The following is a 22,307-nucleotide window of genomic DNA, read 5'->3' as shown; positions in this document are numbered from 1 at the left end:
AGGTTTTATTCTGAACTTTATTTTCATGACATATTTTATGTTTTACTATCATCATTTTTGTATTATTTATGCACTTTTATATATTTTGCACTTCTCTTTCTTCTTTCATCTGGTTTATAAGATAGAAAAGATTAAATAAAATATCTGTCTTATACCTGATCATCTATTACATTTGCATCTTATTTGTTTACATATGTAATTATATTTTATGTCATATTCATATCTTTTTTTTTTATTCTATAAATCCTTTAATCTGGAAAGCACATTACAGTGTAGTATATTTATAAGGTCAGTGGACTACTTTAAAAATGAAACACATGAACACAGCTAAGCTAAGCAGCTACACAGTACTTCATGTTCTCCTGTCAACCTGATTATTTCATTCTGGTACCATGAAAAAAAACAACAACAAGAGGGAAACAGATTTCCTGCAAAGCAGTGCACAGTGTCTTATTGGCTAGCTCACTTACAGTATATTTGTATTCAGCTGAAGCTCGGCCTCAGTCATAGGCCAGCTACGATGTCCTACAATAACCCCCAAAATAAGAGAATTTCATTATCTCCGCAGAAACTCCAATAAGACAGGAAACACAAGAAGATTTATTCTGCCATCCCTTAAATCTCAGACCCCGCATCTCACAATACCTGTGCTGCAATGTAACACCACTATTGCACTGACTGCGTGCGTGGGTGCGCGCACAGTTGTGCCTGCACACTCAAGTAGGTGGAGAGGGCAATATCACATAACCTTACTCTTAATTTAGTATCTGAAGAAAAAGAGATTAAAACACACAGGTTTCTGAATTAAAAAGAGAGGTTTCAGGCCGTACCACAAAAATGCTGAGGGGACTTTCACCGCTGTTCTACCAGTTACCACAAGCACTGAACGGGCACAGCTCTCCTTTAAGTAGGCAACTGCTTTCAGGGTGTCCTTTAGCAAAGTACTTAGAGCCACTAGACGTCTATATACTGCAGCAAAGGGGTAAGAGTGAGGGTACGGGCAATTGGGAGGTGGGTGCAATCACTGAACGGTAAATTAGTAGTAATTATAGCTATGAGTTTTGACTATTCTGCCCTGCGACCTCTACAGTGTCGTTTATGCTTTTCAGCTTCTGAGGCCAACTGAGCTCCTGTACGGATGTTACTGCTTTTGTTTTAGACTGCTGTGTGCATCCGTCGAATTAAACCACACACACATACACACACACACGCACGCATGCACGCGCGCGCGCACACACACACATACTGTCAAGCCACTTTACCGGCAATAAAATGTTCTAACCGGAACTTGGTGGGTGATGAAAGTGCAAGACAGAAGTCACTGTCAGCCATTCTCTTTGTTTTCTGTACGAAGCCAATGAATCATTACTTACCAGTGTTTTCCCTCGCAGTGTGGGAGACCACCGGCCCCATGACACTGCAACTTATATAGCTTAAGTTGCACCATTTGATGGCAAGAATAATGTCTGCATTTGGAATCAACTCATCCGTCTTTTTAAAGGAGGAACAGTGTTTGTTGCCAACACAGGAAAAACACTGCGGGTATGAGTGTCCAAGAATCTGAACTACAACACATCCAACTTGGCCGATGTATTCTCATCAGAGGTAATAGATAACTGCCCCAATGCTGATAATGGTAAAGACTCAACATCAAGGAAATACAACACTGACATACTCTCACTGAGCAGAAGAACAGGACAGAATGTATGCCTCACTTTTATTGAAGGAAACTATATATTACTACGAATCAACCACAGGGCGCCAAGTGTTTCCTGCACTTTACTTTGGTCTCAACTATTAGCTATCCAAATGGAGCTGATGCAACAGCCAACTTTGTGTGACACCCAAAATTGGCCTGTCGCGTCAACAGCTAACGGAAGCGGCATTAGAGGTGCAGAAACTATGAATCTGATGTTTGTCATTTCCTCCGATGACCCAGAACCAGGAGTCCCAAAAAGTGATCCTTGTGAGCGGTAAATGGATCCAATCCTGCTCTACAAAGATCTTTCACATGAACTTCTATGTCGGCCTATTGGATGAAAAAAAAGAAAATAAAAGAAATCTTGAGCTTTGTAACTTTGTCTGATGCGTGTTCTCCAAACTGGCCTCATGTGCACCCACAGAGAGGGCATTCGGTGGCTGTGGGTGTACTGCGGAAGGAGGATGTGTCATACTCAGACTAGTGTCATACTCAGACTAGTGTCATACTCAGACTAGTATCAGTGACTGACATTTATTCTGTTGTAGTGAGTGATGACACACAAAAACAACGATATTTCCGTTTAATAGTTCAAAGGATTCTCACTTGAAAACATGTTTCAGTTTAACTGATTTGGGCTGTGGTGCGGCCTACAGTATGCCCTGATTCATTCTGAAGAGGGTTCTTGTTATTAAATATGTACACTTTTAATTGGCTGGTTTAAAGCAAATGAAATTGCTTTGTGAGGTATGCCGTGCTCAGCTTGACAGCTGCTGTATAACTGCTGTGGTCATTAACATTTTAGTGTCTAAACTTCAAATTTCAGTTGTGGTTGATTTAGTGATGCCCCTGGTTGCTAACTGTAACAGCTGGTTTAGAACTACACGTCCCAGGATTCTGGCTGCAGCAAACAGTCTTTGAGCAGCAGCTCCAATGGCGAACTCTGCCACTAACAATAAAAAGATGTAAGTTAATGGAATGTATAAAAATCCAACCTAGACAAAAAAAAAAAAAAACGTTCAATGCCACTTTTGAGATTATTAATCATTTTATAAATGCAGATGTGCCTGCTCCTTTTTTATGCACCAGGCAGAAGCCTAGAGGGGACTGTGTGTGCGTGTATGTGTGTGTGTGTATCTGTCCGCAGCTAATTTCACATACTACTGGGCCAATCAGCTGAATACTCTTGTGCACGTTTATGACTGTATGCTCAAGGACCTCTTGTGGTTGTGGTGATTCACAATTTTTGAAAAACCCATTTTATTGACTGCTCTGTGTTACACCACCATTCATTCCTCTTAACCGGACAGTAGGGGCTGCAGGTGATCACCTGCATCACTCTGGAATTTGGTTTCCACTACAGACAATGCAGCAAAAGGTATTTCTGGCAGCCGGCTATTCTAAAAACAAGGCTTATCTGGTCTGTTGCAGGCCACACTTTGGCCTTTGTCGTGGCTCAAATACTGACATCCACAAAAAACTTCTGCAGATTAATTCCACACCCAATAACTTATATTCAACTACAGTTAGGCACGATACAAATATGCTTTTGTTATCTTTGCTGCCATCTTGACTGTAAGCATTTGTTTGGAATAATTTATAGTCCCAGATGTAACATTAACCCGTCTTTGCTTAGTTGTGGAACAGACCTGTGGTTCAAGTTAGAGCTCTTGTATCTGTGCAGGATGTCTCAACCTTATTCAGCTCAAATACCCCAATTTCAAACTTTTCAGATTTTTATGAAATCATCCTGCATTTTTGTTATTAAAGGTTAGAAGTTTTTTCCATTCCATGCATTTCCATTCTGTAATGGCATCTCTACATAATAGGTTTCATTGTTAGTGGCGGAGTCCGCCATTCCAGCTGCGATTAAAGGAATGTTTGCTGCAGCCAGAATTCTGGGACCTGTAGTCCTAAACCACACTCGCTGTTAAAAACCGGTAACGGCAGGCGGCGCTAAATCAACCATTACTGAAATCAGTCAAATCAGTTAACATCCTAAAGTGTTAACGACCACGGCATGAACAGAGTTCTCAAGATGAGCATGGCAAACATGTGCATTCATTTTCCAAAAGGGACAACAAATAGATTGTATAAATGTGATGATTTACTCCAAACATATCTGATTTATTTTTATAATAATCAGTCAATCCAAAAAATTTCTTAGAAATCAATCTACATGTTAAGGAACCTCCTATGGGGTCAAGATCACACATTGTGTAGGTGGGGGGTGGCCTATGAGCCGACAAGGGTACGTGGTAGAGGCATAAAAAAGCAGTGGGAGGAAAGAAGCTGCAGGGTGAACAATCACAGGAGACGTCCACCACATACGAATGTACAGTATGACTGTTAACAAGTGATGACGTCCAAATAATTTCCCGGCAAACCTTCATAAGATAAATATAGCGCAAAAGCATAAGCTACTGTACTTCTTGACCTCCTTGAGTCATCTCAGATGTCTTCATGGCTTCATCTCGCCAGAGAGGGGACAACGAAGACGGGAGACATACTTCCTTAGCTCAAAATGGACAAAAAATTTACTCCCTGACGCGTTTTGTTAAGCATTTGATGAGACGTGAGAAAGCAAGCAGAACAACAGAGCGGCTGCTCTTCTTTTCTCAGGGTCTAACCTGCGTTTCCCTTTTGATATCTCCTCCAACGGAAGTAAACTGTGAGACAAAATGGAGATACACTGAGTTTCCGACAGATGCAGCTGGGTTTTGCAGAGAAAAGGAGGCCTGACCTCTTTTTCTGAATGAATGAAAATGACCTACGCTGTGGGCCTGCGTGAATCTAAATTGAGTCGCCAAGGGTATCCTGTGCAACAGTGTTCTGTTTGATTTGGAAACTGCTCCCTTGCTGATTCGAGGCAGGACAGGGGATGGCTGTGCCCACCGGGCCTCGTGGGGTGAATGTTACAATGGCAGACCTCTCCAGCAGCCCGTCTGCTCCCAGACTCAGCACCAGACAAGCGAAGCAACACAAATGCAATTAGGTGCAGGAGGCGCAGACAACCGCACGTGTGCACACATGCATACACGAGCCATGGCTGCCACGGAGGAGATCGTCTTGGCGAAACACAGCATCCAGCTCCTGTTGCTGCCTATGGCACATTTGGGTAAAGGCTGAGAAAAAGCTCTGTCTGTTTCACGTAAACACACAACCTTTCCGTCTGAGGGTGTCACTCTTAACCTTGGTCATAACGCCTCCTCCGTGGTGATGGAAGTTTAATCTCAGCGTTCCACAGAAACACACATCTATTACAAAACTATAGGTTTAACTGGAACTTCAGTGGTTGCTCTCTCCATTACACGTTGGCCATAATAACACACGCTGTGCAGCACAGCAGCATATATCCATGTCTTCAGGGGCAGTTTACATACAGTATGACCTTGCTATTATATTGTAATCAAAACAAAATAAGCTTGCACATGGGCAGAGAGAGTTCATGTAGCTCTACGGTGCAGCACGTCATTAGCTTGTTGAAGCAGCATAATATTTGGTCAAACTTAAGTTAAATGTATCAAACAGCATTTAATTTAGTGATTTGTGTGTTAAACAGGGACGTTTTGGTTTCAGCATCTGGATTCAACAGTTTGATCCTCAAGTGTCAGATAAAAACAGACTCGATTGTGCTTTGAGAGGGTCATTGTTACTTGCAGAAATCAAACAGCAGCCATTATGATTGAATTCTGGAGCTAATACACACCTTAAAAGTGCCTTAAAACAGACTTCATCTATTAACTGTTAGATGCTGTCTGTATTCAATTTTGATGGGAAAGCCTCCAAAGTCTCACTTAAAAGACAGTACATCTTATTCAAAAGAGGATTGTGCCTTAGTAGCTAGTTTCACTTTCTTTCTTGTGAATTCAGTTGATTAAAAAAAAACCCTGTCCATTAGGACAGCCTTAAGGGTGAAAGAGAACTGTCTTTGTGGGGGTGTTTGCTTGACTGACAGGTGTCTCACCCTATCACAGTCAGCTACGGTGATTGCCACTTCCTTGTCCCATGTCAGCCTCATCTGGGTTTCCTCATTGTGGCTAAATTAGGATTTTCTTGCTCCACTAATTTACAAAGCTATAAAGTCCAGACATCCAAACATCCTTTAAGAAACCTATACCTCAATGGGTCCCTTGACTACGGTTACAAGCCATGTAGGATCTCTTATGTACCCGATATGTAATGAATAATAGGTAAAACACAAGCTCCAGCCTTGTAAACACTGTCAAATCTATCCTGAAAAACACTGTAAAAAAAAAAGAATAAATCATGGTTAAATGGTTTTTGCAGTTAACTTACTACAACAGTTCTTTGGTTTGAAGCCTTCACCACAGCATGAAAGGGAATGCTGGTGGAAGGATTGTGCTTTATGGCACAAGGCTTACGGCGGCATTTGACTGTGATTTGGAGGTACATTTCATATTGCAACATGTTGACAGACAAATCTGGGAACGGGTTAGCTGACTGGGAGACAAATTTCCCCAAAGGTATCTGTCCAACGTCAAGGCAGACTCACTTCTGACCACAGTGCAGTGACTCTGGGAAGGTGACCAGTCCGCCCTCCACCTTTCCCCATTGTGATGTGTGAGAGGAGCCCCTCTGCCTGCCTCTGTGGCCTCTAGCTGACCTCCCACTGCCTGCAGACAGAGCACTTAACATTGCTTCCCCACCTGTAGAGATGTCTGGAGAACAGGGCCCACTTCAAAGCCGTGCAGTGATTGGGCCATGATTACCACGGGCACTTGACTCATTTCATCTCCTCTGGAGGACTAAACTTTAGGGTGATCAGGCATGGAGACATGCAATTCTTTTGGAAAGAAACAAGAGATTTAAGCCCTCTTTGCAGGTGCTTTTCAGGGTCCACAAGATGATTTATTCTGATGGTTCTTCCAGATTCCCGTCAAATGATACCAGTGGAAAAACACACCACTGCTGCTGGGTCCTCTGGTGCAAAATATGTATGAATGTAAACTTGAAATGTTATTTTAATTATGCAACCAGTGTTTGGTTTTGTTTTAACAATGACAGCTTATTAGGCTAACTTTTGTTGCTTAGGTTTTTGAAGTAGGCAGTGGGCATCTGGCACAGATGTTTGCAAAGGAATGTCATTTTGTATCAGCCGAGCAGCAGTTTGATAAAGCGCCACCGCCACAGCGACATGAAAGCCCAACTGGGTTCAACAACAACCGTCATCTCTGCTCTGTTTTTCTGTAGCTAAACGCCAGTGACAGGAACAGAATTCACTGTGGTAACTGATCAGGTGCCAAGCGCCCTCTCCCCAGTGCCCTGCTGCACTGAAGCCCTCTGTGGAGCTGGCATGGCCTGGCTTGGCCTGGCAGCCACGGGACCTGCTTTGTATCTCTGCCCCGTCTACTCAAGCTGTCTCCAAATCAGACTCGACTCCTGTCAACTGCCCGTCTCCCAAGCCCAGGAAGAGCATTAAGACGGGGCTAATAGACTGCTGAATGAGTTGTAAAGGTAAGGCAGCAAACAAGTTGACCTGATGCAAATCATCATCTTCCAAAGGACCAGCAGGAAACTGTGGCAGAGTTTATTTCTCTTGTGTTGTACCCAGCTCAAATATAATCTGATATTAATGATAGATTAAAGGTTTTATTATGTAGGTCTTTGTCAGGGGATATGAATATGGTTTTAATAATACCACAGCAATGAATTAGTGGCCTCACCGTCTTTACAGGCAAGCGTAGTTAGTAGATATTGTGAACCAGGCCAACAATAAACGAAACGTACTGTATGTGGGCACCAGAATTAAACCAGGCAGTGGTGATCGCAGTTATTGTAAGGCTTCATGTATCTTAAAGATGAACAGACAGCCAAAAAGTGAAACTCCTGTGCTTTACTATATTAAACATGCAGCTGTTATGTATTTCATCCCAATCTACACGTTATGCCATCTGGCCCAAAATACACTGTGATGATTAATATTCCATGTCTGTAAAAAGAAGCACAGCCTTCAAGGCTTTACAGCCTCAGTAAGCTAATAGGCTATTTGTTTGTACCATCACAAAATATGCCCAGCTGTCTCAGATACATATTACATTGCTACTGTATGTTCCCACATCACAAAGGTCTGTGACTAAGCATACAGATTCAAGAACACATCCATGTTTACAGCATTTAAGTCTGAGACTCCGTCCAACGTCTCGTCCCAAACCGTCGATGAGATTTGTGGCCTCGAAGCATTTGCCTTCGACCTAAAATAAAAGGTATTCTCACGGAACCTGAAGTTGAATGCAACGAGGCACGTACTCGCATAAAGGCAGGTGCACCTGTCTGCAGTGGTAGCCTATTGTGTTCACTATCAAATGAGGCATCAATCGGCCAGTCGCGCTGCGTGTAGGGGGGGGGATGAAAACATGTCTGTCTCTTACCGTTCTGTGTTCAGTCATTACTCCCCATCCTCAGGTTTTCAGTCCAGACCTCTGACGAACCGTTAATTCCTGTCAGGCTGTCTCACTCTCTCCCTCTCTCCCTCGCTCATCCCCATGTCATATTTCTCCGCTGCAGCAGAACAAGGCCACGCCTCCTCCGACGGCCGCTGCCGCGTGACGTCAGCCGGCGGAGACATTTGGCACACGCGCTCGGATACACATCCAGCGAGGGGCCGCGAGAGGCCGCTGTGCCTTCACAAAAACAAATCACTTCAACTGAGATATGCATGGCTTGCAGTGGCTCAGGACTTTATAGGAAAACAATAATAATACATATTAAGGAAAAACAAAGGCTTCTGTTGAGTGCATGTGATTTTTAAACTACAATGAGCGGTAAGGCTGTTAAAACGGACATAATGTAAGCTAATAGCAATTAAACACGATTCTTCCGACAAGTAATATAGTCCGCACGAAAGTACCCGATAAAACAAGTAAAAAAGCCTACAGCCTATGTATATTGTGTGTTTTTCTTTCTTTTGAGGTTAAAGTTGTCCCTTTAACCTAAAAAAACACAACACTTAAACTGTTAACCAGTAGAAGTCCAATAACGTTATCTGTTTATGCCTTTTGGCTAAACTATAACGTATAAACAACTATAACGTAAATTAACCTAGCGTTAGCTAAATTTTCACTGTTCACTGTTGAGTGAACCCTGAAAACGTTGGCGGATGAATCTAAGGTACAAGTATACCTGACAGCGGACCCATTTTATTGTTAAATTATATACATTTGACCAAAGCCTGAATATTTCAACTTAAAACATTAAATACTGGGCTGATATTATCACGTTATCCTAGTTGCAGCCATAGACATAAATTGTAGTCACAAGTATGTTTTTAGCTGGTATTTTGGCTAGCCAGGTGTTATCGGAACCGGAACTTCCCTGTTTTTAATTAGACAGATGAACATTGGCTATGAAAGATATGGAAACAGACAGACACAGCATTTCCATTAACACGTTTTAGGGAAATTATGTACGGTGTGATGATTTATTAAAGCTACATCTATCTATCTGTCGTGACACAGAAACTGGGTTGTTCTCTGTTTTTCCACCTAGGATCATTTACTGACTGCTGACCGCAGTACACGCTCATTGTCCAGTGTGCTACACATGAACGAACTGATCCAGCAAGTTATTTCTGGGCTGGTGTTCACAGAGCCCCATATGGATCTGCCAGCGTACCTGCTGCACGGACACTGCGTCTTTGGAGACAGTCCTGACTGTTTGCTGTTTTTCTCAGTTCCAGTGAAAGTCCTCGGGCGCAGCCATGAGGTCCTTCGCCGCGTTTTTGATCTTTCTCTCCGGTGTCCGAGATATTGGATGTAAACCCTCGCCGCCCTGTCCGAGTGGACAATTTATGCTGAAGAACCAGTGTGTCCTCTGTCATCCCACCTGCTCTGAGTGCGACGGGCATGAGCTGTTTGAATGCACTACCTGTGGAGTTGGTGAGTGAAATTTCCTATACGTGTACTTTTAGCACAGCCTTGAATCATGTGTGAAAAAAGGCGAATTATATATATATTAAAGCTGTGATTTTCGTCACAATACGATGCACTTCAGGGGTTTGAAAAAAGTAATGTTTTGTATTGCCTAGTTTCTGCAGGGACAATATCATCAGCAGCGTAGCAAAGGCTTCATCAAAGTTAGACAATATTTTGTTTAACTGACATATTTCATATGACATATTTCACATGTCTGCATCTCGCATAATTTATGTATGAGTTGTGAAAATATGAGCACTTAATTGCTTGCCATTGGCCCAACAGATGCCTGATTAAAGCAAGGCCATGTCACAGACTAATTAATCCAGTGAGGTGGCATTTTTTTGTTTTTGTTTTTCAAAGCAGCTCTGTTCAATGGCCACCAAAGCAAAGGGCTTATGAATTAGAGGAGGAGTGTTCAGCTCTGGTTTACCATTTACTCCTGTTAAACAGTCACATATTGGCTGTAGATCATGTTGATTTTTCTGTCTCACGGGCACCTTTGAAAAGGAGGAAGAAATGAAGGTGTGATCATTTTTCTCCAGAGTTTTCACAGTGTAATCTGATCAAGTCAGAAAAGGGCCTTTGTTAATCAGAGGGAAAGGAAAAAAATATCCCCTTGGGCTAGAAGGGTTACTGTTGCAGTTCACTGGGCTTAACCTGCAAAAACCTGCAATTCCCTCTCTCTCTTTCCCTCACACACACACGCACACACCTTTCTATGAGTATATGCATTTGACATTGCTGCAATCATGCCTTTCTTTTTACTGACTGCATTTTAATGTACATTGCTGCAGATGATATTTGTTGTGTAGACTTTAATAGTATACAGTAGCTGGCATTTGATCCCTGTGAGTATATCTGTGTGATGTTCTTTGCGAAAAAACATCAAAAGCCAAAAGTCTCTACCCCATTCCTCATGCTCGGTGGTGGCTCGGTTGAGGGAAGTGGAAGGGTAAGAAAGGCAGCAGCAGCAGCTTGTTGCCCCTCTCCTCCCTGTCTCACACATCTCCTGTGCAGCACTGAGCAGATGAGACAATGCTGTAACTCGGCTGCTTCCAGAGATGCCTCAGGTGCCACAGCTAGGCTAGTGGCAGGTGGCGGAGTATTAATCATTAGGGCCAACACAAGACTCTGACTGTCTCTGCCCACAGCTCTGATCTCTGATCTGCCTCTGATTGCCCTTGTTTACATAAGTTAGAGCATCATCAGGAAGTGGTCTCACACTGTGATCTGTTATTTTCAGGCCTACAGTCAGCATGCAGCCATCAGTTCATGATGTTGTTCATGGCTTTAACATCCATTTGTTCTGCCATTATTTTCTGTTTTTGTCAATAATGCATGCATAATTAAATAATCCTCAGTTTTCTAGTAATTGCCACTGTTTCACTTGTTAAGCCACATGACATCTTTCTCCTTTCTGTCAACCATTTATGATTTCGGCAATGTGTGTTAATGCTGTAATTTGCTGAAGACACTGAACTTTCACACAGTTGGCAGCAGCATGTCCTTTCATCTTTTCTTCATCCCATGTAATCGCCATTGATTTTCACTTTCAGGAGAGTCCAGATTTTTTTTGAAAAGACATTTCCTGGCAGGAGTTCCATATGGCTAATAGCATCTTCATCAAAAGGTGAAAATAGAGTGGACTTTATGTTAACAAGTTCACCGTGTCCTCCTCTTCCTCTTCCTCTTCCTCATCAGATGAAGATGGACAGGAACGTTTCCTCCACCAAGGTCGCTGTCGGACACACTGCCCCCGGGGACTCTATCCTGACAGGGGTCACTATGCCTGCCTGCCCTGCATAGCCAATTGCGAACTGTGCACAGATGGTAACATATGTGCCAAATGTCGGGAACACTACAAACTCCAGAATGGAGTCTGCCAACCAGCATCCTGTGACATAGGTAAATGTAAAGCAGAGTTTCTGAGTTGGCTGTAGCGCCAGAGAAAGACATTCAGGGTTGTTTTGCTGGGTCTCTGTGTTTCTGTGTTTCAGGACAGATGCAGGACCCTGATACAGGAGAGTGCATTGACTGTGAGATGGGATGCAAAACGTGTTCCACAGGTAAGTCACGCGTTCTTGATGTATCAGCATCATACTCTTCCTTCCCCAATGCAAGGTGGATCTGTAATGTACACTAAAATACTGGTGATAACACCACTCAGTTCACCACAATATAAATTTAGCCATTACTGCATAAGTTTGCTCCTCCGCATGAATTCTAATTAATCACCTTTTCTCATTTGTACACAGAGGACCCTGAGATCTGCAACAGCTGTGTTGAAGGTTACTTTCTGTGAGTGTTTTTTTTTTTTTTTTTATCTAATTTTACTGTTATCTTTTGTGAACTCTTCTGGCCTCCCATATCCTCTGATACAAAATCAAATCCATTCTCAGGTATTATTTTAGTGCCTAACATTCAATGCTAAGGCTGTGTATAAAATGCCCACAAATGGTAAAACATGTCCACTAGAATTTCCCAGAATCAAAGCAGAATGTTTGTATTGTTTGACCAACGCCCCAAAACACAAAGATTGATTTTTGGAATTTTTGAAAGTCAGCATAATTTTGCAATGACTTGCTCATACATTTTTGTCAGAAGTTTTAAATTATAGAATGCCAAGAAATGTTTAACCTTAAAATGACCTTGTAAATGTTTTTATTTATTTTGGCATTGCTTTGCTAGATAAAGATTTGGGTAAATATAATAATATAATAATAAAGCATATGGGTTAATATGAATTTACATATAATTGCTTGCAGAATGTGGTTAATTATTCTTTATTTCACAGGAAACTTATTTCACCTGGATTTCTTTTACACCAGTCTATCACTTGAACCCTGTGTGTAACACAGGTTATAGAGCTAGAACAGACCTCCAATTGTGTTCTTTCCCCCCGTGTTTAGGCCTCCAGGTATTGTGTGAGTCAGGTTACCTCCCATTCTGAGACATACACTGTTACCTGAGCCTTAGCCACATAAGAGTGCTCTGCTACACAAAGATACTTAACAGAGTGTGTTTTTATGTTATGTGTGAGACAGGAGGAGAAGAGAGAAAAAAAGACAGCAAGTATAAGTGGAAAGCATAGCCAGTAGCAGGTGTGATTATATAGGGTGCACCATCTTGACTTGACTGACTGCTCGTGTGAATCACAGCAGAGGAAGGTTGAAGGAAAATCCTCCGCTTCACTGCACTCACCTCCTTTTGCTGCCGTTACATAGGTGCACTGAGATACTCAGTCTTCTTCTGTGAATTTACTTGTGTAACTTTTTTTTTTAATAGTAATGGTTTTAGAGATTTAGAATGACAGGTCGTCTCTGTAATTTCTGTGGCTGCAGTGCTTATTACATCTACTATGTGAAGCAAACACCAATAAAAGAAACCCAGTAGAGCATGGGGTGATCATGAACTGCAGGAATACGCTCACTGTGATAGATTGTGACAGTCTACAGCACTTAAAGAAATTTCACTACTGAGGTTTTGCTTGTAATGAAAAATGTTAGACACCTTTGGCGTAGCTGTGAATAGGCCGTGCAGAAAACACTGAGTATTGAAAAGAGTCACCGCATGATGGATGCTTGGTATTTATTGACATTTACCTCACTCTCTAAGGAAGTGCAGCGAAAACAAAAAATGCTGTGATTCACTCTTATTATTTTTACTGGTTATTTAGCTTTCTTAACTTTGGGGACTATTTGCGGCATAGTTTTACCTTTTCGTAACTAATTCAAGGAGTAACAGCCCTAAACAAAAGTTGCTTTGGAAATTCTCATGTTCTCTCCTGGAATGGATAATCTAATATTTGCACAGAAGGATTCTCAAACATCCCACAGATTCTAAAGTAGTGTACTGTTTCCAGGCCAGAGACAGGGCCTGGTCTGCACAAGCTGCTATTGTGAGTGAGTTGATGGATGCAGTGTGGCGCCTCCAGCTGTTCCATCTCAAACAACTACCGCATCTTCACACCAAATCCACGGCAACGCGGTAGGAAGTGCAGCTCGGGCTGTCAGCGGTCAGATTCTCTCATGTAGGGAGGGTGCAGAGAAGGCAGCATAGGATGTTGTGCTGTATAAGCTAGTGACTTATTGCTGTTTAACTTGTTTTCATTTAGAGAGGTAAGTCTGTGAAGTAGGAGCCATTCTTGCTTTAATGTGTGACATCTTTGCAACTCAATATCTCAGCTCCTTTAGGCCAGATTTTTTTAGGACAGCCATCTCATGTTTAATAGCTCAGATAAGCCCCGGCGGACTGATAGGACAGGTTAATGACAGAAATCTCCCCATGCCTCTGGGCTACAAATAAAACACCAATTAACTTTCTGCCTTAAGAAGAGAATAGAACCACGATAAGCTTGAAGAAAAGCAGCCACCACATGATGCTTTTGTCTCTGTTTGCCATCCTTACTGATGTTTGATTGAGTGCACCTTTTGTCCGAAGACTGTATTGAAGTCAACAATACAGCTGCAGGTGTGCTGTGGACTGACACAGTGCATGTTGAGATTGCCTCTTGCATGTGGTGTGTTTTGTATTTTCTCTGTTTTCAGTTCATCAAGCTTCAGACTCATCCATGTGGGCAAAGGCCGCCTGTAGCAACATTCTTCATTCACTGTAAAGCTTTGAAAGTGCCATTAAATCACAATAGTTTTTTTTATCTTTGGTATTTCAGAAGCTTTGTTCTGCATGTTTGCTTTAGAAAAAAGAGCCACTCCTTATCTCTGATAGCTGTGACAGCCATGTTTTGTCAACCTTTGTGTTGATTGATTTCACACACATAGACCAAGCCTAGTTTTGATAAATGGATTATCAGTTAATACTTTGAATGGTGTTTTATTTTAGCTTTGCATTAACCTTTTATTTCAGTTTCAGACACCAGTGTCGCAGGCATTGCCCGCAGAGCACCTATGAGGACTGGGGCAGGGCTGTGTGCCTGTCCTGTCCAGCACCATGCACAGACTGCAGGAGTGACAAACACTGCCTTGCCTGCCAGCCTGGTTACTTCCTCAATGGTACCAGTAACAAAGAATGATCATTTCTATGTATATTTTGCTTACTACTCGCATACTAAAGGATTCATGATCCTTTAATGAGTTTATGTTTAATATATTCTTAAATCACTGCGTTAGAGTAATCAATCATTCTTGTTAAAGACTTATGATGCCACTCTGAGTCTTCATTTGCTTTGCAAATCATGTCCATGTCAGCAAATCTGTAACATGAGATATGCAAATATATGGTTTATGCAAACGAGGAGAGTGTTGTTAGGTTGTGTTCTCTATGGGCATCTTAGCAAAAGCTTTGAGATCATAAATAAAGCCTGTAGCTGTTAAAAATAAGATTATTAAGAACACTATCAATATTATTTTAACATGTTAAGGTTTTGAACATTGTACATTATGTCAGACAGGAGCTATCATGGACAATCAGCTTATTCTCTTGTCTTCAGCCACAAGGTCCTGTTTCAAAATATCTAGGTCACTGTTTTGTGCCTGGACAGTTAGATTGAATTTGGAGAGGAAGAGATCCCGGAAGAGCAGACAAAGGAGAAGGATTCAAATAGTTGTGGACAGAATAAAGAGATGAGCAGTTCTTTTCTGAGGCCACATCAGAGCCATTTGAAAAAAAAAATTGATTGCATGCGCTAAGCGTTGTGTTTTGAAAATGACTTTTTAATGTTGCTCTCTTAAATGATTTATGTTTTATTAACAGATTGTGATCAGGGCGTTCCTGCAAAAGATAGCCTGGCTTTCAGTGAAACTTCCCTAAATAAATACAGGTTAAAAAAGATAGCAAAGTTGTAAATGGATATCATTTACTGAATTGTAGCTGCAGGGTTTTACAAAACCAGTATTTGCTAATATGGATAGAGTGTTGCACTGAAAAATAACATCACATCCTCGCTGTACTCCTCTGCCCTGTTAGGAGGTGAGTGTATTAAACTGTGCCCACAGCAGACATTCAGTGACTCCAGTGGGTGGCGCTGCCAGCCATGCTACAGCTCATGCCAGACATGCCATGGGCCTCATTCAACAGACTGTGACCTCTGCCTTGGTGGGAACCCTCCTCTACATGGGCAGTGCCCTCTGGTTAACTGCCCACTGGGACAGTACTATGACGGTAAGAGAGGCCTAATTTTTAGCTGTTAATCTTGTTCATTTTTCTCAACTTTTCTTTTTAGAGAAGAGTAACTTTACAGGCTGTGAGTCCCATGTGATTTATTATATTACAGGAAGGAAGTGAGTAAAGTCCTGAATGGCAAATGAGCATCAGGTGACAGTGGAGTTAAAGATTGTACTGAATAACACAGTACTTGACTGGTTGATTCCCTGATAGAAATAATTACCTTTTCTCATATGTAAGGTCAGAACAGAGGACACTACAGTGTTCCTGGAATTCAGAGGGACTCAGTGTCTTGCTCAAGGACACTTTAGCATGGTGGATGCTTGTCACTGAGGCTGGAGCTTGAACCCTGTTGAAGGACCTCTAGGTTGAAGGACAATCTCCTGCTCGCTGTCACCTTGCTGCACATGTACTGCATCACTTTTCATTTGAGAGCCATTTTAGTGGAGCAATTTCAAAAGGCTCCTCTGCCTCAAGCACAGGGCTCTTCACCTGTTTCCCATTGTGCGTCAACAGCAATACAGTATTCCATTGTTGTCAACGATACAGGGTAATAAGGTTGATCGCTTACATTTCTGCCTCATTGGTTTGATTATTTACATCCTTGTGTGGGTCAGTCTGCTGTCGATTGTCAGGTTTGCTTGTCATTTTGCCAGGTACCTACTGATTACCGTTGTTGATTTTATAACTTTAAATCAGTGCTTTAATTGGAAGAATAATTGAGTTTTTCAATTGCAATGCATTGTATTTTTTTGTCAGTAACAGGTAGCAATAGCCACATAAAGGTATGAACATAGATGTCTTAAGTGCAATGATGATAACTCAGTGAGCTTCTCAGTTATTCCTTCTTCGTGTCAGCAGTAGTCCCTTCTAAATGCAGCCAGTCATCATTTCTTGTGTAAACCACCATCGCACACCAATGCACCAAAAACACAATATGACTTTCACTGTTTCACTCTGTCAGTGATGAGCAATCAGTGCCAACAAGCAACGTATTATTCATCACACCCCATCATTTGTGCTTCCAAAACACTGTTTTTACAGCTTATTATGCTTACCTCTAGCGGTGAAGATAGGTAAAACAGAAAATTCTCGACTTTCAGGTTTAACAGCATTTGATACCTTTGTCATTGTCGAAGTGCTGTTTTGTTCTATGTGATAATGTTGGGTTGTTTTAATTTCAGGGAAATATGGTGAATGTCACACATGTGATGCATCCTGTAAGACCTGCTTTGGGCCTCAAGGACTGGATTGTTCTTCTTGTTTTAAAGGTACAAATACTTACTCTCTTTAGCCATGGAAATGAATTGAAACCTTAGCTCATGTCTTCATGTGTATTGTGTGCATTTTGTGTCACAGGATATTTCCTGGACCAGGACAGTTCTTGTGTAGTGCAGTGTCCATCCGGCTCCTATGCAAACTCTGCCACTCAGTTGTGTGAGAACTGTTCGCCAAACTGTGAGGCCTGCGTGGACACCAGTGATAACTGCATCAGCTGTTCCAAAAGCAGCTATGAACTTTTTCTCCACCAGGGGCGGTGCTGGTCAAATTGCCCAGAGTAAGCAAATTACATAAGCTAAGCAGTAGAATGATGAAAAACCTTTCCAATGACGTTTTTGTTTATTGCATTATCTTATTTATGCCTTAACATAAATAACAACAAATCTCCTCACTAATTTCAGAGGTTTCTTTGAGACAATAGAGGGGTCATGTGAAGCCTGTGATAGCTCCTGTCTGACATGTGATGGGATGAAGTCCCAGTGTCTATCCTGTGCTGATGGCCACTATCTAGAGAGTGGTACATGTAGACTCAACTGTTCACTGCGGACATACCCTGCAGATGATGGTACCTGCAGACGCTGCCCCCTCCACTGTGATGTTTGCTCAGACGAAAGAACCTGTTTCAGTGAGTTATTAGCTGTGTGGGCAGCTAAGCTTGCAGTGGATAGCATTTTAAAAGGAATTATAAGATATTGTAACACATCCTGAAATTTCTTGTTACAGCTTTACCGACCTCTCTCTATATCATTTCAGAATGCAGTTTCCTCTACCTGATGCTGAACGGTGTGTGTAAGGCTAGTTGTCCCATGGGCTATTATGAGGACATGGAGGAGGGCCGCTGTGGTCAGTGCCACCCTACCTGTGTCAGCTGTTCAGGGCCCCTGGCAGATGACTGTGAAACCTGCTCGACATTTAGCCCTAAACTCTATAAGGGTACATGCTCCAAAGACTGCCCTACCGGTACCTACTATGAAACTGAAGCTACGGAGTGTCAAGGTGAGCCTCACAATAAGTAGATATGACTTGATTACATTTTTAAGTAGCACTGGATATGCAGGATAACATAGTGTTCTGATGACAGCCCTGAGACAAAATAAGTTGGGACGTTGTGTAAAACATTAGTACAGCAATATTTTGCTAATCCTTTTTGACATACACTCAATTGAAAACAATACAAAGACAGTATAATATTTTACCGTTTCAAACCAGTTGAGGCGGGAGCAACAAAAGACTGGGAAAGTTGTGGATGCTCAAAAAACACCACAAAATTGAAATCCATCATAATAGGAAGATTTGACCAAGAAAAGATTGTAATAAGTGGTTGATCAGGATATCAGTTGTTGAACATGCAGGTCATCAAACACGTGATGAGAGAGACAAATTTCTGCCACAACAAGAATAAAAGAGGAAACTTGTGATAAATACAACATTTACAACTGTATGGAACTTTGCTGATTATTCAGAAAGTAGTAAACCCACAGTGTGTAGAACTGCAACAGCATCACTGCCACGTATTACCTGTACTGCTTAGTGACAATGAAATGCAGTATTTATTTGAAATAATAATCATTTACCTTTAAAACTTGTTTTTAATCACAGCACTTTTAGAAATGTGATGATGTAACACTGACACTTTGTTGTGATTTGTTTGACAATGTGTAGAATGCCACCAAACATGTATGAGCTGCTCTGGGCCAGATGCAAACCAGTGCACGCAGTGCGAGAAGGGACTCGTGCTGGATCCAAACACACTGCTGTGTGGTGTGACAGGCGACACAGACTGCCCACCAAGGACCTACCTACACGACGACCAGTTCACCTGCATGGGTTGCCACCGGCACTGTTACTCCTGCGAGGGGCCGGGAAGCGATGAATGCCAGACCTGTGCCTTGCCCAAATATCTTCACAGTGAGCAACTTCCACCATGTTCAAGTGCATGCACTGAAGTGGTTCAGGGTGTAAAATTCAACCGAGAAGCTGATTTTTAAATTGATTTTTTCTGATTCTTGGTGTCAAGGTTCAGTTCAAAATGGATTTTAGATTCAAAAAAATTCTTGATTCAATAAAAGGGAAGGGGAGTGGGAGGAGCACTTTATTTTTGTGCCAAACCATTGACTCCTGTCCTTTGCCCACAGAGCTGCAAATAAATGTTTACTGACAGTTTTACCAAGTGTTCCTGAGCCACGTAGTAATATGTGTTTCACAAAGAGACGAACCTCGCTCCAACCTTGCTTGTGATCATGATACTATCACCTGTTACCAATGAACATGTTTGCCTGTGGAATGATCTAAACAGGTGTTTTTGGATCGTTCCACAACTTTCCCAGTCTTTAGTTGCTCCTGTCCCAACTTGTTTGAAACGTGTTGCTGCATCAAATTCAGAATAAGCAGATATTTACAAAAAACAATGAAGCTGATGAGGTCAAACTACTGTACTGTTTTCAACTGAGTATATGTAAAAACATAGAACAAATGATCACATTCTGTCTCATTTATATTTTACACAGCATCACACTGTGCCCAGGTATGTGCATGAGCTTTCACACTTTTCATCTGTGTGCCATTTTCCAGACAGCACTTGTGTGAGTGAGTGTCCGGCTGGTACATACAACACAAGGCAGGGGGCTGACGGAACAGAGCTGGGATTCTGTTTGCTTTGTGACCACGCCTGTGCCACCTGCACAGGAGCATCGCCTAGAGACTGCCTCACTTGTTCTCCTGGACATCTGCGCCTCCTTCAGCTCTGCGTCACGCATTGTCCTAAAGGGTATAAAGGCAAAGCTGACCATTGTCTGGAAAATGTTTACTTTGTATTACAACTTACAGTATTACAATTTCCTGTTCACTTTCCTCCCCACCCTTTATCAACTGACATAAACACAGAGTATGTAGAGCGTGATGGAGCCAATGTGTGTTTTCTGTGGAATTTCTTCAGAAGTAGAGCAACTTCCTCTGAAATCTTTTTTTCTCAATTCGATATGTGATGACAAATGTTGTTAATTAATTGCGATTAATATTTTTGCTATACAGAAATATTACAAATTGTTACTTCTGCAACAATGGTTGTAGTTTCAGTCTACAATTGTTAAGATTTCGGTGATGATCTGGGTAATTATTTTACCATTTTTAACTTTAAATTTGCCACAAAGAGACTTCTTTATAAAGCTTAAATTATCTCTCCAAGAATCATGTACATATGTCTGATTCGTTAATATTGAGAAATTCATGCCTTTCCTCAGTTATTACAGAGAGGGCTCCCACTGTGAGAAATGTGACCAGTCCTGTGAGCTGTGTACAGGACCAGGACCTGAGTCCTGCAGGGCCTGTTCGCCTCCTCTTCTGGAGCTGCAAGGCACAAAGCTGTGTGTTGAGCGCTGCCCACACCGCTTCTATCAACTCAATGGCATCTGCAAACAGTGTCACACCAGTTGTCAGACCTGCACAGGTACAGATGAAAGAGCTGTGACAGCTCTGTAATAACTGATTTCTCATGCATGTTTGCTTGTTTTGGCAGCTGAACATGTGCCCACCTATGTATGTCTTTCCAAAGTGTGTCAATATTAGACTTGCATGACGGGTCAGATCGTGTTTGTATGTTTGTTTGCAGATTCCTCGCCTCAGGGCTGTGTGATGTGTGACTGGGGAAGCACTCTAAAGGATAGAGTCTGCTATCCGCGTTGTGAGGAGGGGCAATACTTTTCAGTTGAGGTGGGCTCTTAGCTAAGACTCATGTACCACTGTGTGACAGTTGAGTTATTAGGTTATGTAGCCAGGCCAGTGATTATCAGGATAACGAGAGTGTTAAATGCTTAATTAAATACCTTTGATAAAAACCTTTCCAAACACTACAACTACACTACTACTTAAATAATTGTTTAATGCTGTAAGAAATACTTAAGATAGGAAATCAAGTTTTTTTGTTATGTAGCAACACAAAGTGCAGGCAGGTACTTACTGCAACTCAGAACAACAACAGATGTATATCTGTACAAACAGGTTTTCTTTCTCTGTTCCTAAGTGTCCACGTTGCTGAATGGCCTAATTCCTGCTACTGACATGTTTTTCTGGTATTTATCCAGTACAATAATATGTGACTGTTCCATTGTAGGAAACCTGTGAGCCATGTGACAGCTCGTGTAGGCATTGCACCGGCCCCAGACCCAACCAGTGTCTGACCTGTCACCGGGATTCTGCTCTCCATGCTGTGGAGAACCGGTGTGCCCGCTGCTGTCAGGCTGGAGGGAATGACACAGATTGCTGTGTTTGTGATAACCGCTCAGGTAAAGACCCCTCCGTATCTGACAACAACAACATAGGATTGTTTGGATATGGCCATCTACTAAAGGCAGTTTTTTTCTTGTTGTTCTAGCTCTGTGTGTGGAGGCCCCCCAACACAAGTCAGAAGGCGATCAGGTAGCAGACCTGAATATGTCATCTACAGCACTGAAGCACACCTCTGCTGCCTTACCTATTGTCCTGCTGCTTGCACTGGGATTGGCTCTGGCTGTGTTTGCCTTGGTCAAGGCCCACGCCAGGAAGAGGCTTTGCTGGAGCCAGAGCTATGAGAGACTGAGTGGCAGCGCCAGCATCAGCATGCCTCACGGTGTGCCTGAGCCGGACAGTGGAGACGAGGTGGATGTGGTGTACACCAGCAGAGGCGGATCGGTGTATCGCCGCTACAGTTTTATCCATGAGCAGGACGCAGATGCAGACCAGGATGTGGATGAGAGTACATGTCTCAATCAATCTTAGATTCATACAGACAAGCGCTTTCAGTAACTGAGGAATGTATCATGGATGCTCCCGAAATCCAGACTCACAGATGAATTCCAAATAGTGTTTAGATGAGAATCTAGTGGGGTTTTTTCCTTTAGTTCTTATTCCTTTTCGTCCGTGCTATTACTTCTACAAAGTGCCTGTATCTGTATAATGCACATTCTTAGATGAGCCATTTGAGAATAAACAGTGAAAAAATACATATATATGTGTATATGTATGTATATTCCATATTCTTTTTTTTTTTTTACTTGATATTGACTAGATATTTGTTAAACAGTGAAATGATCATGTCAAATAACTGAAATCTGCATGGTTTGTTGTAAATACAATTATAAATGAAATAAAATCTTTTCCACTTGATACCCTCAGTGCACTTTGAAAATTGGCTGCATTACTACAGAAGGAGCGTATGCCAATATCATAATACCTTTAACTCAGTTAAACAACTTTCCACAGACGTGTTCTTTGTAATGTGCAGGTGCTCTACAGGT

At 42.0% G+C, this 22,307-nt stretch overlaps 2 protein-coding genes across 4 annotated transcripts in view; one reads left to right on the top strand and one right to left on the bottom strand.

The window, feature by feature from the left end:
* Positions 1-8,208, bottom strand: part of otud7a (OTU deubiquitinase 7A) — a 38,851-nt gene extending 30,643 nt beyond the window's left edge. For all 3 annotated transcript variants that reach the window (XM_041939530.1, XM_041939535.1, XM_041939536.1), the window contains exon 1: positions 8,092-8,208. The gene's annotated coding sequence lies outside the window, so the exon portion shown is untranslated. The remainder of the gene's footprint in view (positions 1-8,091) is intronic.
* LOC121607718 (proprotein convertase subtilisin/kexin type 5) lies at positions 4,745-22,056 on the top strand. Its single transcript, XM_041938657.1, has 16 exons — positions 4,745-4,817; positions 11,338-11,541; positions 11,634-11,702; positions 11,892-11,934; positions 14,500-14,645; positions 15,559-15,753; positions 16,941-17,027; positions 17,116-17,314; positions 17,439-17,662; positions 17,791-18,033; positions 18,700-18,945; positions 19,609-19,804; positions 20,277-20,482; positions 20,645-20,745; positions 21,146-21,317; positions 21,407-22,056. The coding sequence occupies exons 1-16, from the start codon at positions 4,745-4,747 to the stop codon at positions 21,787-21,789; spliced, it is 2,787 nt and encodes a 928-aa protein (XP_041794591.1). The 3' UTR covers positions 21,790-22,056.
* The last annotated feature ends 251 nt before the right edge of the window (positions 22,057-22,307 follow it).

This window comes from Chelmon rostratus, chromosome 6, assembly GCF_017976325.1.
Source record: "Chelmon rostratus isolate fCheRos1 chromosome 6, fCheRos1.pri, whole genome shotgun sequence".
In the NCBI taxonomy this organism is placed as follows: Eukaryota; Metazoa; Chordata; class Actinopteri; order Chaetodontiformes; family Chaetodontidae; genus Chelmon; species Chelmon rostratus.
This window is presented reverse-complemented; position numbering and strand designations above follow the sequence as displayed.

Bases quoted from the DNA above. Each gene is read 5' to 3' on its own strand.
- LOC121607718 (XM_041938657.1), top strand. From the start codon at position 4,745: ATGGCTGCCACGGAGGAGATCGTCTTGGCGAAACACAGCATCCAGCTC. The intron at 19,805-20,276 runs GTATAAAGGCAA...GCCTTTCCTCAG, and splicing joins GTCACGCATTGTCCTAAAGG to TTATTACAGAGAGGGCTCCC. The intron at 20,746-21,145 runs GTGGGCTCTTAG...GTTCCATTGTAG, and splicing joins GGCAATACTTTTCAGTTGAG to GAAACCTGTGAGCCATGTGA.